Genomic DNA, 16,508 nt, shown 5'->3' with positions numbered 1-16,508 from the left:
TTCAAAATGTCATTGCAAATAAGCAATTTACACCAGGCAGGTAATATGCAATGAACTTCTCCTCAAGAAAATAATTTCTTAACAATGACCTTTCTAAGCAGAACATGACTGCAAAAAACAAAACAAAAAAAAGAAGTGACCAAGGAACACTCAATTACTAAGATTTCCCAACCACCCATCCAAGTCTTGACACCTCAGCATCACTACCACATTCTCTGGACTTCTGCTTCCTCATTTCTAGGGGAAAAACTAGATTTTATTTCCAGCAATACATTAAGACTCCTGGCTGAAGAGAACACATACCAGGCCTGCAAGACTGTGCGATACTCAGGGCACAGGCCCGGCCGAAGACCACCAGGTCCAAGAGGGAGTTTGCCCCCAGCCGGTTGGCGCCGTGCACGGAGGCACAGGCAGCCTCCCCGCAGGCATACAGGCCGGGCACAATCTGATCCTGGCCATTCACATGCTTCAGCACCTGTAGGGAAGATTCTGGGTGAGACATCAAGATGTTCAAGTCCCCCCTCCTCCCGAGCAGCTGTGTGTGCTTGAGGTCAAGGAAGGGAGGTAAAGAAAGTGTCTGTCTCCTAGGGATTCCTGACGGCATCTCAAATCCCCTTTGCTTCCAAATACTCCCTGTGATAGGGGTCAAAGGAGCATACATTGGTGCCTGTGCCTTCCCTTCTAGGAGCTGATCCTTGAGCTCAGCTTCCCAACTGACTTAACCACGACGAGGTCTGGGCTCAGACTACAATACTTGGCGGGCAGAACCAACAGCAGGAGAAGCCTTCATACCCGAACTGTCTGCTCCTGCCCCAACCAGGAGACCAAGCACAGTGGTGAACTCCTGTGCACTGCATGCCACCCCAATGCCATCATGAAAATCACTGACTCAAGTCATTGCAAAACACGGTATTGCACAGGAAAGCAATCACAAGACGGAGGAATTGTACCTGGCATGCCATCTACTGGGATTAATGTGCCACTGGCAATGAGCGGTTACCAGTAAGTGAATGCAAGCCCTGGAACAGAGCCATGCCTCCCTCTGCCCTGGAGCAAAGGCGATACTAAGTACAAACTGCTAAACAAGATAATATGTCAAAAATAAAACAGGCCTGTTGCTCTAAGATCTAAGCAGACAGCTGTGCGGCAGGGCCCTGTTGTCACCTGCCCCTTGTAGTTGGTGGGAATCCCACCCATGTTGTAATGCACAGTGGGGAGGACAGGAATTGGCTCCTTGGTGACATCCACACCAGCGAAGATCATGGCTGTCTCTGAAATGCCAGGCAAGCGTGTGGCCAGCTGCTCAGGGGGCAGATGGTGCAACTGAAGGTAGACGTGGTCCTTCTCGGGGCCACAGCCTCTGCAACACAGAACACCTCAGCATGAGGGATGAACAACACTCACTTTTGGTACTGGGGGTTGGACCTAGGGACGCTTTACCACTGAGTTACATACATCCTCAGCCCAGCCTTGCTAAGTTGATGAGGCTGGCCTTGAACTTGCAGTCCTCCTGTCTCAGCCCCCTGCACAACTGGAACTGCATGTCTGAGCCATCAAGTTGGCTCAACAGTTTTTGATACTGAAGAAAACCTCCCCTTTGCTGTGGTCATTCTTTACCAATGTTATTGAGCATCAGCTGTGTCCCAGGTACTACTCTGGCACCTGGATGCAGCTGAGGACAGAGCAAAACCCCTGCCCTCACCTAGTTCACATTACTCCAAAATTCAGCTGACCCGTTTTTATATAAACATGCAAAATCTACACAGGCCATGCCAACAGACATGGGACAAGTGTCTGCCATCAGTGTATAGGGCTAGGCATGGGGGAGCCTCAAGCTGTTTCACTGGTGGACAAGTAAACGCACACCCTGAAGGCTGCTGAAACACCGGTGGGCCTGAGCAACACAACACAGCACCTCAGCTTCCTGTGCCAACCTCGGGTTGCAGGTGTCTCTCCCCAGAGTGCCTGTCACACTCATCCTTATACAGACCCCAAGGTGAGAAAGCTTAACAATGAACTGGCTAAAACTCAAAATGCAGGTATTTAGGAAATACCACAAACTAGCAGAGGACAGTCAAAGGACAACAGGTAGCTTTATCCTTGTGGGCAGGTGAGGGGTGCAGAAACTCAGCACCACAGCCCAGGAGACAAACTGCCACCAAATAGGAGGAAGAGCACGAGTGTGTGCCCACCTGCACGGATCACACGTCCCTGGGTGAATGATACAGACCTTCCTTCACGGATCTCCAGCGTCATGGACCGAGACACCACGTCCCTGGACGCCAGGTCCTTTGCGACAGGGGCGTACCTCTCCATGAACCTCTCGCCCTGACTGTTAATGAGGATGCCTCCTTCTCCCCGGCATCCTTCCGTAATGAGACAGCCAGCGCCATATATGCCTGTAAAAACCCAAGTCTTTAGACTAACCTGTGAGCGGACAATCACCAAACACATGCTTCAAATGCCAATTTTTTCAAGAAACTTCTGTGGGTAGAGAAAAGTGCAAACAGAAAAAGAGGAAAAGCCAAAGGGGAGTAGGAAGCAGTGACAAAGCTGAAGGGCAAATCTAGGAAGGATGGGCTGCCAGGGACTGAAACTCTTGCCCAGTCAATGTCTCGACCTGTTCCAACTTTTGAAGACACTTTTATACCATGACAACATGGTGTCAAGAATAATCAACGTGGAGGATTCCTATCTAGAATTCAAATGGCAACAGTGACAATAACTGTCATGGTCATGGTTGGTTCCAGCTGTTGTACACACATTCACTCCTTCACCCCATCCTCAGAGACAGCCAGTGGAAGCCAAGTCCCTGGCCCAGGCCACGCGGCTGGTGAGGTCAGAGCTCACGTCCAAACCTGGGCAGTGGGGTGCAGCCTGAGCTCCTAACCCTGCCCCTGCCCCTGTGTGCAATGAAAATGAGGAATGCTGAGCCTGGAATGTTAACAGGAGAGACCAAATAAACAAATGTGATCTGAAAACAAAATTTTTGTTTAGTACACCAAAGGACTACATGCTTTAAAAACAAGAGTGCAAATTCTTGCATTTCATCTGCTTTTGTTTTTCCTGGTAGTAATTTTGGGTGGTTTACTTCTGAGTTGTGAAGGATGAGAAATGGAGCTCCAGGCAGGGCACATGAGTGGGAATCCTGAGGCACGGTGGCTTTTCACTGGATAACAAATGCAATAAAAGCCAACAACTACATTCCTTATTTTTCATCAAAAGGACGTACTTACAGGAAAGGAAAAAAGTGCTGGCTCTTCACCCCTGCAGAGGCCAGGGAAGCAGCCCAGGAGTGCTGGGTGCATCACCTCTGGCAAGAGGCTCTCTCTCAGCCTCATACTGGATTGTCCCAGACCCATGTTTGCATCCCCAGCCATTTGCTGGCCCAGGAAAAGCTCCCCTCCCCCACAACTAGTTCCCTACTGTTCACACGCTAACCCCAGCATTAGACAAGGTGCCATCTATCACTGCTGAGTCCTAACTTCACACCCTATTGCCCTGGGGCCCATGTTTTCCCACGACCCACCCCTGCCTTTCTCTGGTCACATATTTCCCTGGCTCTCAAACGTCCAATCATGAAATATCAACTGGAGTGCTGGACACAGAGTACATGAGATACCTGCCCCTGGGTGGGAGGACACTGAGCTATCTGTATTTGCTACTGAGGCAAGCACCATTGAGACAGGGCTGGCGCTCCGCTGGGAACGCAGAAATGGAGACCTGAATTGTCCCAAGGACCCGAGACAGGAGGAGCCACAATCTAGCGTGTCAGTAAATGAAACGCAGAGAGCACCAAGGAGCCCTGCATGCTTAAGACAGGAGTCTCTTCCTAGCCGGGCACCATCCTACCTGTGGGGTGGAACTGCACGAACTCCAAGTCCTGGCAGGGAAGGCCAGCCCTGGTGATCATGGCTGTGCCGTCCCCAGTGCTGGTGTGTGCAGAGGTGCAGCTGAAGTAGGTCCTCCCGTACCCTCTGGAAATAAGAGCATGGTGACTGTACACAACCAAGGCAGGATCTCCAGTGCCCTGGACCACACGACAGACAGAACACCCTAAGGCACCACCTTCAAGAGGTGCACCCACCATGCTGAGGGGCAGCCTGGCCACTGATGGTGCCATCGTGGGTTGCAGGACCAGGGCACAGAGAAGAAGCACTCTTTTGTGTTTTAATACAGAGCTACCTGAGTAATTCCAATGGCACAGACAAGTAATTTTATAATGGGAAAAAAAAAAGTTATGTTTATGGATGTTTCTTTTGATCCCTGGCTTTATTGATATATGACTGATTAGCGAATAACGACTATATATTTAGGAAGTCCAATGGGATGTTCTGATGAGTATACACGCTGAAGGGATTACCACCATGGACGTGATCAACGCACGCATCGCCTCACCTAAGGATCCTCTCTCAGGTGCGAGGACACTGGAGATTGAACCTCCTGGCAAGCTCCAGGCCCACAGGCCGTGTGCTTAGTCTCAGAGCACAATCCCCTTGCAACCCCCACCCCAGCCCTGGCAACCACCACCAACTGTCCAGTCTGACTTTTCTGGATTCCATGCGTAAGTGAATCATGCACTGGGCTCTCTTAATTAACACAACATGCTCCAGGTACATCCACGTGGTCACCAATGACAGGATTTGCTTCTTTCTTTTGGCCGAATTAATACTCCACTGCCTGTTTACAGGGCTTTTCCTTTACCGGGCGAGGGACATCCTGGGCTATGGGAACCACCCACGTGATGCTGGTCTCCTCCTCAGCACAGTGGACTGCCGGCTCACGCAGCAGGTGCCTGCCCTGGTTTTTCAGGAATTCCACAGTAGCAATTTCAACTCCTGCCAGCAGGTCTGCCAAGGTCCCTTTTCTCTACATCCTTGTCAGCACTTGTCACCCCATGTCTTTCTAATGTTAGCCACTCTAGCAGGTGCGAGCCAATAATGCTTTGTGGTTCTTACTTGAGCCCCTGGTGACTAGTGATGCTGAGTGTCGGTGTGTCTTCTTTGTTAAATGTCTGTTCAGGTTCTGCCCATTGTTTATTAGATGTTTTTTTGGTGGCTATGTTCATTAGACACTTTGCATATCATCCCCTTATCAGACAAATGGTTTGCAAATATTCTCTCCTAATCTATAGACTTTTTTCATTTTGCTGATTATTACCTTTGCTGTGGGGGAAACTTAATTTTTAAAATGGTAAACAAGATCGTACAGAAAGTGAAATTTAATTATTTTCACCATGTGCACAAACAGCACTTTTCTGTTCTAGGAATCAGTATACACAGTCACCATTAAAGCAGAAAGATTACACCAGAAAATATCATATGACTCTCATGAGGCCTCAGTTCCCTCACCTAAGAGCAGGAGGGACAAACGGTGACCATTAGGGCACCATGATGGCAGCCTCTACTGTGAACAAGAGTAGCACAGAGCTCCTGCTACCTCCACCAGGCAAGAACCAAGCTGGGACAAGAGTAGCACAGAGCTCCTGCTACCTCCACCAGGCAAGGACCAAGGCCACTGCCACACAAGTACACCAAAGCCCGCATGCAAAGCACTACTCGGGAATGCCCATATTTGATTAAAGAAACTAGGAAACTCAACTTTTTTAAAGAAACCAAATGCAAATACAAAAATGAGGTTCCTACCCAGTGGCAATGACAGTGTTCTTGGCACGTATGCGATGTATGGACCCGTCCTCTATGCACAGTGCGATGACTCCGCGGCACTCCCCGCTCTCCATCAGGAGGTCCAGGGCAAAGTACTCCACAAAGTAGCTGGTGTCGTATCGCAGAGACTGCGGGACAGAGGACCCCACATTTTAAACTGCATTCAAGTTAAGTGTTAAGCCAATATGTTTAAAATGCAGGTGGTTGAGATGTGAAAAGGTTAGAGAACTTGATCCAGCTCTGCTAACAACTCAGTGACTCTAAGATGACACTGTGTTAGAAACAAACCACAGAAAAAAAAAAAAAAAAAAAAGAAACAAACCACAGGCCGCAACTCTTGTTATTAGTCTGTGAGCGCACAAGGAAGCACCACATGTTAACAGGAGAAAGCAAACCCCTGGACACGCCTCCGAGAGCATGCTTGTTTTTCGGTAACGCCCCTTCTTTCTACATGACCCCAGGAGGCAGGCTAGGCTCTCTGGAGGCCGCATGGTGCCAGTGAGACCCACATACCCACCTGATCAAAACAAAACATGGAGCCCCTGGTCACACAGTTCCATCTGCAGTGGTGTGTGGGCTGGCGCTGCCCAGCTGCACAGTGCAGACATGCCCACTTCCACCCACAAAGAGGTCCCCACTGGGCAGCACTGCATGGGCAGGATCTGACAGTCCTCACTGCAAATCCAAGAGGCTCTCAGGAGCTCGGCCAGCTCCCAAGAGATGGCTCTAGACAGACAGGTCCTGTCACACATTTGTCAGAAGTCAGCCACAGGGAGGACACTGTGTCCAATACTTGGAAACTCATCACCTGTCCCCATCTATCTGAAAACAGTTTAGAGTACTATTTAGCTGTGCACAGTGGGCCCTGACCATCCAGTGACTACTGTCCCTTAAATCTTCAAGCAGTTTTACAGTGAAGTATTAAAATAAACTGTATGGAACTTGAAGGTGGTTAAATAGTCTTAAAATGACACCTCTTTTCTTATATTTGGATTGTGACTGCCACAAGTTCAACCTTCAAAACTGAATTAGAGTGAAATAAGCCAATTCCAAAAAACCAAAGGCTGAATGTTTTCTCTGATAAGTGGATGCTGATACATAATGGGGGTTGGGGGAGGTGGGAGGGGTAAAGGAAGAATGGAGGAACGTTGGATCGTGTGGAGGGAAATGAAGGGAGGGGAGGGGTGGGGGAAGGAAAGATGGTGGAATGAGACCAACATCACTACTCTATGTACATGTATGATTATACAAATGGTGTGACTCTCCATCGTGTACAACCAGAGAAAGGAAAAGTTATACTAAAAAAAAAAAAAAAGGATAATTAGAACACTGAAAAAAAATTGAAGTAGACATTCAATTTTCCAAAATAGATGTAGGAAATAAACTGTCTTCAGGAGAGTCTTTGCTGTTCAGTACTTCCAGGTTAACACGCACCTCTTACTCCTAACACCTGGGCTGGCTGCACCACCCTGAGCCGTTCCCACTCTCCCACATCCCACCTCCTGTGCGCCCAGTGGCCTCACCCTTCCATACAAGGTGTGCAGGAGTGAGTGGCCGGTCCGATCAGCTACGCAGCAGCACCGATGGGCCTGCCCACCTTTCCCAAACTTGAGGCTCTGTCCACCAAATGCACGCTGATAAATCCTCCCGTCTTCTGTTCTGCTAAATGGCATGCCATAATTTTCTAGCTATGAAACCCAAAAACAAACAAGAGCGTTGAAGGAGTGAACTATTCAGGCTACTTTGGACTACAACCTTAACAGTCCTGCAAACATCTCTGCAAAAACACCAACGCTTCAGAATCTTCCCTGCAGCAAAGTCTCCCTGCCAGCGTGGCTCCTCACCCTTCCTTTGGCTGACCACACTACCTTACCTCGACCACGGAGGCAGGGGCCTGCTCCGTCATGTAATGGATGGCATCCTGGTCCCCCAGCCAGTCGGAGCCCTTCACGGTGTCGTAGAAATGCCACCTCCAGTTGTCCTCCTCCATGTTCCCCAGAGCAGCATTGATTCCCCCCTGGAAACAGGTGCACTCCTTACACACTGTTGGTGAGCCCCAAGGGCATCTTCAGGCCTATCTCCTCCTTGAGACCTGCACCCAAGAAGCTAGCTACTTGTGTGGCAACTGTCCATAAAGGCTGAGGAGCAGTGGGGCAGGGGCATCTCAAGTCACAGTTTGGTCTGACTAGCTAGGCAGGGTAATCCCTCTCTGCAATGGAGAAGCAGCAACCCTTCAAGGGCTGCTGGGAGCGCTGAGGGAGAGGGTGCACATAAACGTGGCTGCCACTTAATGAGCTCCTACCCATGGGCTCGCTCACGGCACTCTGCAAACCCATCAGGTGATTTCCATGACCAAGCATTCCCAATGGCACTGTGGCTGTGTGCTGAAGACTAGAAGCAGCACTTCCTGCCACATGATAAACCCTAAACTTAGAGACACACCGCAACCCACTTCCTCTGGCTGTGCATGGACATCACCGCTCTTATCCCTCGGAGTCACCAGATACAGCAGTACAGGGGCAAATGTCAACCCTCCTCCTATTCTTACCCAACTCAAATTTCTATTCCTCTTCTTTAGACCATCTCTTTTTCTGTACAAGGAATTGATGTGTCCCCAAGGCTCATGTTGGAGGTGTGGCACTCAGAGTGAGGATGTTAAGCAACGGTGGGCCCTTTGGGAGGCCCTAGGTTACTGGGGCGTGCCCTTGCAGGGACAGAGTCTGTTCTATGGGATCAGTTAACCCCGGTTAGTCTTGCAGGGACTGTTGAAAGGAACAATGCTGGCTGCTGTGTGCTCTGGCTCCCTGTCTGTGTGTGATCTCTCCCTCTCACAGGCACTCACCAGGATGCTATCCACCAGGAATGCTGCGATCAAGGAGCCCTCACAAGAGGCTCCTGATCTCGGGACTTCAGCCTCCAGCCTGAGCTAAACACCAGTCTTCCTTAGATGGTCCTAGCCTTGAGTTTTTGTTACAGCAACAGAACATGAACTAATACACATTTCTAACCTTTCTCCAATTGTTGTTCCATTACAACTTTTCAGTCAAGCAGACTCAAGCAGAATCCCTTCCTTCCTTTACCGTTGTGCCTCAGTTTCCTCACTTGTAAGCTTCCTTCCAGTTCTGATGATGCCACCAGCACAGAGCTGAGAACCTTGCAGCAACAGAACAAGTTACCCAGTGACCTTCCTTCTTTATTTAATCCTCCAACTACAAACCCAAGGAAATCTGTGTTCTAGCAGAACACGGAAAGTTGGTCTGAAACAACAGGAAAACCTAACAGTGTGTACAACCCCAATGCTAGCCACAACCTGCCGTTACCAGAGACTGACTAGCTAGGTAATGTAACCCCATACTGATGTGGTCAGAGTGGCCTGAGCTCCCAGTTATGACTGGAGTCCCCGATCTCCACACGGTCTCGGTCCCCAGGTAAGCCTCCGGAGCATTACTCGAGTCAAGCTACTCTGCTCACTGTTACTACTGCCACATGACCCTTGTGACCCTTAATGCTCCTCTCTCTGACAGCAGTCAGGGCTGTCTGTGCACAGCAACTTGTCCTCGCAGACCATGATTTCTCAAAGGCCCACAGACACAGCTTTAAAGCAAGCATTGTGCAGGCAAGTGCCTGAGGAATGTGCTGCGGCTGCTCCAGGCACAGCAGTGATCACAGCGGCCTTTCCTGGCTCCTGCAGCCAACCGTCGTCTCTAAACAGAAGCGAGTTCCACACACTGACTTTGGAGAACTACCTGTGCACTACCTACAGGGTGCCTAGAATCAGAGAGCGGAATTATAAAGGCACTCTGCATTTTCTCACTTTACTTTCACCTTCTCTACACTGAGAGCTTTGAAGGCACTGTCTCTCTACGCTGCATCCCACACCACATCCACGCACACTGCTTCCACCCTTGATGAGGCACTACAGTCTGCATCTGGAATGTCCCCCAAAGGCCCAGTGTGGAAGGCTTGGTCCCCAGCTCATGGTGCACCTCGAAGAGGTGGGTCTACTGGGAGGAAGTGAGGTCACAGGGAGCATGTCCTTGAAGGGGGCACTGGAACATGGCTCCTCTTCTTCCAGTTCCTGGTGAAACTCATGAGCAGCCTCCTCAGCAACACACTCTGGCCACAACACTGTGCCAACACAGGCCCAAAGCAAGTGGTCAAGTGACTGTGAACTGAAACCTCTGAAACCATGAACCAAAATTAACCTTTCCTCCTTTTAATCTGATTCCCTAAGGTATTTCTTTATAGTAACAAAAAGCTGACTGAAACACTTCAAACAGGTGAGGGCCACAAAGGAAACTGAACCACAGTGGCAAAAGCAGGACTAGGCAGGTTGGTCAGAGAAGACCCACATGTGGGAAGCCAAAGTCCCAGGGAAGAGGCCCAAGAGTGAGAGTGAGCCAGAGGGAACTCGCAAACACAAAGGAGCTCAGTGAGAAGGCAGGAGGTTGCTGAGGTGGAGAGAGTCGCACCGTTGCACCATGAGCCCTGAGAGGAACATTCTCTTACCTGTGCTGCAACAGTGTGTGACCGGGTAGGAAAGAGCTTCGTGAGGCATGCGGTATTAAACCCTGCCTCAGAAAGGCCAAATGCAGCTCGCAAGCCTGCCCCTCCAGCACCTACCACCACTGCATCAAATTCATGATCCACCACTGGGTATTGAGTAGAAATCTGAAAGAAAATTCAGCTGTCAATCATGTATTCAACTATGTCAAATCAGTTAGAGCAGATTAATTAGCCTGAAGATTGAGGGGAATAACTAAAAGAAAGAGCAATGACACACAGAGGGCCTCAACCCTGTGCTGGGGCCCAGCACACACGCCCAGTGGGGCAGCCTTGTGGAACAGGGAGCAACAACCACATTTCACAGGTGGCAGAGGGTCTGTCCCTTGCGTCAGGAAACCCGACATTAGCCTAGGGTCTGTCCCACGCGCCAGGAAACCCAACATTAGCAGAGGGTCTGTCCCATTGGCCAGGAAGCCTGACATTAGCTGAAAGGTTACACACTTAGAGATACACCTTCAAAAGAACCATCTCCAAGGAGGTTTAAAACCACCAAGACCCTAACGTGTCAACTGGGGAGTAGAGAGGCAGAGGAAAGCCACCACGGTCAGTACCAGCCCTGATAACGGCTGTTCTCCCAATGTCATTCTCACCCACACCCAGGAACCTGCAGTGCTGCTTTATTCCAGGTACTCACACTGCACTTGACCTGGCGTGGACCCAGGTCAGGCCCCTATGAGAAGGTGCCAAGGATATGCAGGGACCACCGAAAGCTTGAGGTAAGACGCTGTAAGCAAACGTCAGTGTTTTCAAGAGAGAGCAGAACAGGCTGTGCAACCCTACTGCAAGTAGAGAATCCATCCTCCACCACAGCAAAGGCTGTTCATTTGTACATTATTATTTTGTTGTTTTACTTAAACTTAAATCTAGTCTAGACACATTAAGAGCTTTACAAGCAAAACTATTAATATCTGTATATATTTGTACAATTTTTATTACACTAAAAGTTTGAGCATGGAATGGATATCCAAGAGAATTCCTTCTTTAAATATGTACAATACATGAATATATTAAAACAAACTGGTATAGACTGTTACCCCTCTAAGCCAACAAAGTTGTTTAATGTAACAGAAAGCCATGCACTTACCGAATCTGAAACTTTAGCAGATGCCCTCTTCCTTCCATCAACAGTGAAGTGAACACCGCGGGTCCATGCTGGGAGGGCTGGGGGCCACTGTGGAGGTATAGAGTGTTAGTGTCTTGAAGGACCACAGAAGCTGAGGGGAACTGAAATTAAAACTTCCTTCTAAATCATGAGCTTTTCTATGCAACCCTTGTTCTTGTTCTAGAAAGCTCATCTGGGGCCCTCAACCCCCAAAGGCCGATAGACCAAGGGTAAGGACTCAGGCCCCCCAGGGCCTCCTTTCCAAAAAACCAAAAAGTTGGCTTTTTCCTTCCCAATAAGAAACTCACTGGCTCAGGAACAAATAAGAAAGGTTCATTTTCTCTGCAGTGTTCTAACTGACATTACCTAGGTGGAGAATGGAAGGATGCTGCCTCACTGCATGCAGTAGTTTTGCAAGTAAAGAAGCATTTTTACTGCTCCATCTTAGCAGTCATGGAAAAGGCACTGGAAAGTGTATAGGGAGGTTCATATTCTGGAATAAGCTGTTCTGTAACACTTGGTAGAAGCTGTTAGGCTCAGAGGAATGAGTGGCATCATCCTTCCACCCCACTAGCCTTCAACCACACCCTCTCTCCTCCAGCAGGCCCCTGGTGTTGCCCTCTGTGGGGCTGTCCCAGCAGTTAACTGGTTAACCTCCACAACCTATCTTGTCTCAGTTTAAATGTCCCATGCTATACACATTTACTCAAAACAAATATACAAACAAACAACAACAACAAAAAAAACAGTATCAGTGTAACTGTGGCCCAGTGTAAGAGAGGCAGCATTTTCCAAATGGTAAGACTGGTCAGTCACACTGGGACCTAAGTTTTCCATTCTGAGGTTGTATTTTAGAAGACCAAGATAAAAGAGAGTTCGAAAACCCTAAAGAACAGTTTTAGGAAGTACACCCAGCAATCAGAGGAGGAGAGATGTCCTCAAGAACTTTGCATTTGGAAGAGACATGATTCTGGGGGGCAGTGGTGCATTCTGTAAGACAAACAAGGGGGTCACAGGGAGAGGAACTGGCAAGATAAAGGCTGGAGGGTGGCTGGTCTGACTCCCTAGGTCAAGGCAGAGCTGGGCTCCTATGCCAAGGTTCCTCTAATGCTCAGCGTGAATGACAGTTGGCACAAACACTTAGATTGATTTAACAGTCCCAATTACAAGGTAATTTCTTGGAGTTTTAACTGATAAAGTGACAGTCTTTAACTCTGCAATCATAAGTCTATTTTGAAAACTTAATGACGATCCAATTTAGATTTACCTTTTTTTCTTAAGAACAAAATTCTTCCACCTTAGTATAATTTTTCTATTTAGTACATTAACATAGGTAATGGTAATAGTAATAGCAGTACATTTTGTAATACCAAATTAAAATGGAAATGGTGAGGTTACTACATATTTGATTAAGATGTTCATGTTGAACACAGCTAGCTTAAAAAGTGGCAGTTACTACAGTATGTAACAAAATCTGACAAATTATCATACCCTCTCCCTGTGAAAAATGACACTAACCTTTGCTCTTAAGTGGGGACTCTGGGGGAGAGATTTTTATTTTTTGAACTGCTGGAGTCAAACTCAGGTATGCGCTCCTCTTTCATTGAGCCATTGCCCCAACTCGGTGTGGAGGGGCATGTTTTTTAACTGGAAGATCAATTCGATTTAACCAAATTTCTGTCTTTAGATAAAGATTATTTTGCCCAGGGCCTGGGGGGGCATGCCAGTAATCCCAGTTACTTAGGAGGTTGAGGCAAGAGGTTTAAGTTCAAAGCCTGCCTGGGCAAGGCAGAGAGACTCAAAATAAAAATTAAAAAGAGGGGAGGACCTAGCTCAGTGATAGAACACTTACCTAATATTCATGAGGCCTTGAGTTCAAACCCTAGTATGGCAAAAAGTAAAAATGAAAAGAAACACACAACACAAATATTTTGTGACACTTGTTAAGTCTTATTATTTTGAGAAGAACATTTTCTAACAGAAAACATGAAAAAGAATGAGGAAATCTACCTACAGTATAACTGAAAGGCATTTAAGTCTTTGTTCAATATCTCAAAAGTTCAGATGTGTGAATTAGGTGGTAAAGAAAAGAGGAAAACGTGAGTTCATTATCCTCAATAAGTAAAGGGGGTCCTCACCTGATAAAGCAAAACCCACAAAATCACCACCAAGAAACAAAGTACAATCTATGCAACTACAAAGTCAATAAGGACCTAAAATGGTTGATACAGGGAAGTAGGGTGTTTAGGTGAACTAAATCTCTGCAGGGCAGAAAGCCAATGTCCACAATGGAAAACTTGCAGTGGGTAATGAAACACCTCAGAATCATCCCCACTGCTAGCAAGAAGCGATGTAATTCCTTTCCAGGGAAAGGCTCTCTGTATGTACTATTTTTTTTTTTTTTGAACAACTATGTGCAATTATTTTCATTAAAAATTTTAATACTTCTTATTCAAATAGAGATGCTTAAAGTACAGTTCACATGGATACAGAGCATGGGTGGTGAGGTAGTAGCCCTGGCTAGTTTGAGAGGCTACCTCACAGAACCCTCATTAGCCCTAGGGAGAAACCGGAAGTCGGGAGACTCCAGCAACAGACTCTGTACTTCCCCACTATCTGGAGACCCCTGAGAAATATCTCTGACTCTCAACTAAGATTAAAATCTTGGTTATGTATAAACTCAGGTCACAGGTTTTCAAATGAACTAGGAAAAAAAAAAATCACACAGAATGCAGAACTAAATGCCACTGTTGTTATGATGATCCCAAGAAGCAAACCAAAATGTTATTACTGTTAATAGCATAACTGACGTAATTCCAGATACATCAGTAAAACAAATTTGGAACAATCCATCTAAGAAAAGAAACTGACTTATCCTAAAGCAACATTTTGTGTATCCATCCTGAAAGATTTGCAAAACTTCATCAGAAGGGAGTGGTTAACAACTATGTGAAGTCTTTGGTTTTACTCTTCTTCAGGATTAAATGGTTTCAAATCATGTCAGTGCACTGGGGCCAGGAAAAGAAATCAAAGGCGAGCTAAGTTTGGCAAACTGGTAACTCAAAAGGCAGTTCTCTATATAGAGTAACCTGAAAATATTACAGGATTAACCAAAAGGAGATAAAGAAAAATTCTGTGGACTTTATTAAAATATCTTCAGCATCTACTTTCCAAAGTCATTTCTCAGTTGGCTATCATAATTTTTTTTCCTGCTAACTTGACTGTTTTTTTGTAAATTCCAATTCTTCAGGGAAAAGAACTAATCTTAAATGCCAATAAATATACTGCTGGGGGTGGGGCAGAATTTCTGAAGGAAAAGCTATCCTCATAAAGATAAAGACTTCTTAAAAACCCAAACCACACTCTGGGAGACTTCACTTGTTCAATTGTGCTATACACCTTGCCACCTAATCACAGAACAGTAATGAAGATTCAAGACAATAATGCAGGTAAAATGCTGGCAGCTAACAGCTGATTCAACTGATGTTTGAGAAAGCTCACTTCCCATCAGCCACTAGGAAGGGGTTAAGAACTCCACCTCTTTCAGTGCTCAAAGCCTTGTCCCCATTTCCAGGTAGAAGTTCAGAGCTAGAATTCCTCTACTTCAGTCTGGATAAAAGACAACAACAATTGGGGTCTTCACCAGCAGAAGGACCACCAGGAATCTTCTTGGGTAAGGGCAAACCACTCTGCTACAATCCCAGGACACCACCCTGTCATTTCCTGAAAAAGCCCCACTGACCAGGTCTCTACTTCCTGAAGTGTCTTATGGGCCCAAGATGGGAATGGGATGGTCTGCTCAGTAGGTAGCAATCACAACACCTATTAAAGTGTTTATAATGCCTTCTGGTTTTTAAAGGGGTGGCTGTCAACTAATCCTGCTCACATTTAATTGAACATAATCTTTAATATTTCTATTTCAAAAAGGAGAAAATTGCAGTCATAATTACAGGCACAATGCAAGTCAATATTGTCGAATACCTTGACTCCCATTGGGACTTCTACTTTGTAATTAAACTATTAAGTAGTTAGGTGGGTCAGTTCATTTAAAAGAATCAAACAATAAAATCATCCAAAGTTAGTTTGCTTAAAGCAAGCCCTGGAAGGCTGAGGATGAATATGCCATCATACAGTAGATTCAGACAATCCCTAGGGTCAGGGAGGGTGATCCCCCAACCCAGAGGCATACCTGCTCCGGTTCCAGGTAAAAACAAGGGTCCCCCGCCCCCTCCGGGTCGCTGTGCTCATCTCCTCTGATTTTAAAAAAACGGTGTTCAACAATGGACTGTTACTCAGCCATAAAGAAGAATGAAATTTGCCGGTAAATGAATGGAACTAGAGACTAATTAAGTGTAATAAGTCAATCCCCAAAAGACAAAGGCCAAATGTTCTCTCTGATACGCGAATGCTGACTCAATAGGGGGAGTGTGGAGGGCAGACGTTGACCGTATTAGACGACGGAGAATGCAGGGCGGAGAGGGATCCGGAGAGACCAAGGAAGGAACCGACATCGCTTTCCCACGGTCAGGCGCGAAAACTCCACCACTGTAACCGCACCACGCACGAGTACAAGAAAGGGACGTCGTACTCGTGCACGCGAGCTACGTCGAAATACGTCCTACTGTCAAGTACGCCTAAGAACAAATAAAAAAAACCTAAGAAACGCCACCACTGGTGCTCAGCGGCCACCGCACCACACCGACGACAGAGGATCCTAACCCGCAAGGTCGCGGCGAGGACGCGCACAGCAGAGGCAGCCGCGGCCCGTGAGCCCACCGAGCGCAGCTCCCGCGACCGCCCGGCCCACGGCGACCTCGCACAGCGCGGGGAGGTGACCTTGGAGGACGCGGCTCCGGGCCTCACCGCGGCGGGGGTCGTGACCTTCACGGGACGCGGCCGGCTCCCGCTGCAGGAGGTTCCCGCCCGACCCGCGCAAGGGCGTGGCGACTCGGCGTGCGCTGCACTCTGCCGGCCGAGGCCGGCCCGCCACGGTCCCCGCCCTCCGCGACGCCGACTCACCGCCCGGGTCAGCACCAGGCGCCTAGCACGGAGAAGCCGCGACACCGCCTCAACCCCCGCCATGTCCGCGCCGTCCCACCAGTCCCCGCGCCAGACCGCGCCTGCGCACCCAGTAGCGCTCGGCGTCTGGCGGGGAAGATCCCGCGCCTGCGCAC

At 47.9% G+C, this 16,508-nt stretch overlaps 1 protein-coding gene across 1 annotated transcript in view; it reads right to left on the bottom strand.

The window, feature by feature from the left end:
* Sdha (succinate dehydrogenase complex flavoprotein subunit A) overlaps positions 1–16,508 on the bottom strand; it is a 24,673-nt gene extending 8,165 nt beyond the window's left edge. The window contains exons 1-10 of the mRNA XM_047555230.1: positions 16,354–16,508; positions 11,317–11,403; positions 10,176–10,337; positions 7,540–7,683; positions 7,190–7,354; positions 5,646–5,794; positions 3,853–3,977; positions 2,231–2,399; positions 1,165–1,360; positions 304–475 (exon numbers count right to left, since the gene is read on the bottom strand). Coding sequence (XP_047411186.1) covers positions 304–475; positions 1,165–1,360; positions 2,231–2,399; positions 3,853–3,977; positions 5,646–5,794; positions 7,190–7,354; positions 7,540–7,683; positions 10,176–10,337; positions 11,317–11,403; positions 16,354–16,416 — 1,432 coding nt within the window. The 5' untranslated portion in view covers positions 16,417–16,508. The remainder of the gene's footprint in view (positions 1–303; positions 476–1,164; positions 1,361–2,230; positions 2,400–3,852; positions 3,978–5,645; positions 5,795–7,189; positions 7,355–7,539; positions 7,684–10,175; positions 10,338–11,316; positions 11,404–16,353) is intronic.

This window comes from Sciurus carolinensis, chromosome 6 (assembly GCF_902686445.1).
Source record: "Sciurus carolinensis chromosome 6, mSciCar1.2, whole genome shotgun sequence".
NCBI classification, from domain to species: Eukaryota; Metazoa; Chordata; class Mammalia; order Rodentia; family Sciuridae; genus Sciurus; species Sciurus carolinensis.
This window is presented reverse-complemented; position numbering and strand designations above follow the sequence as displayed.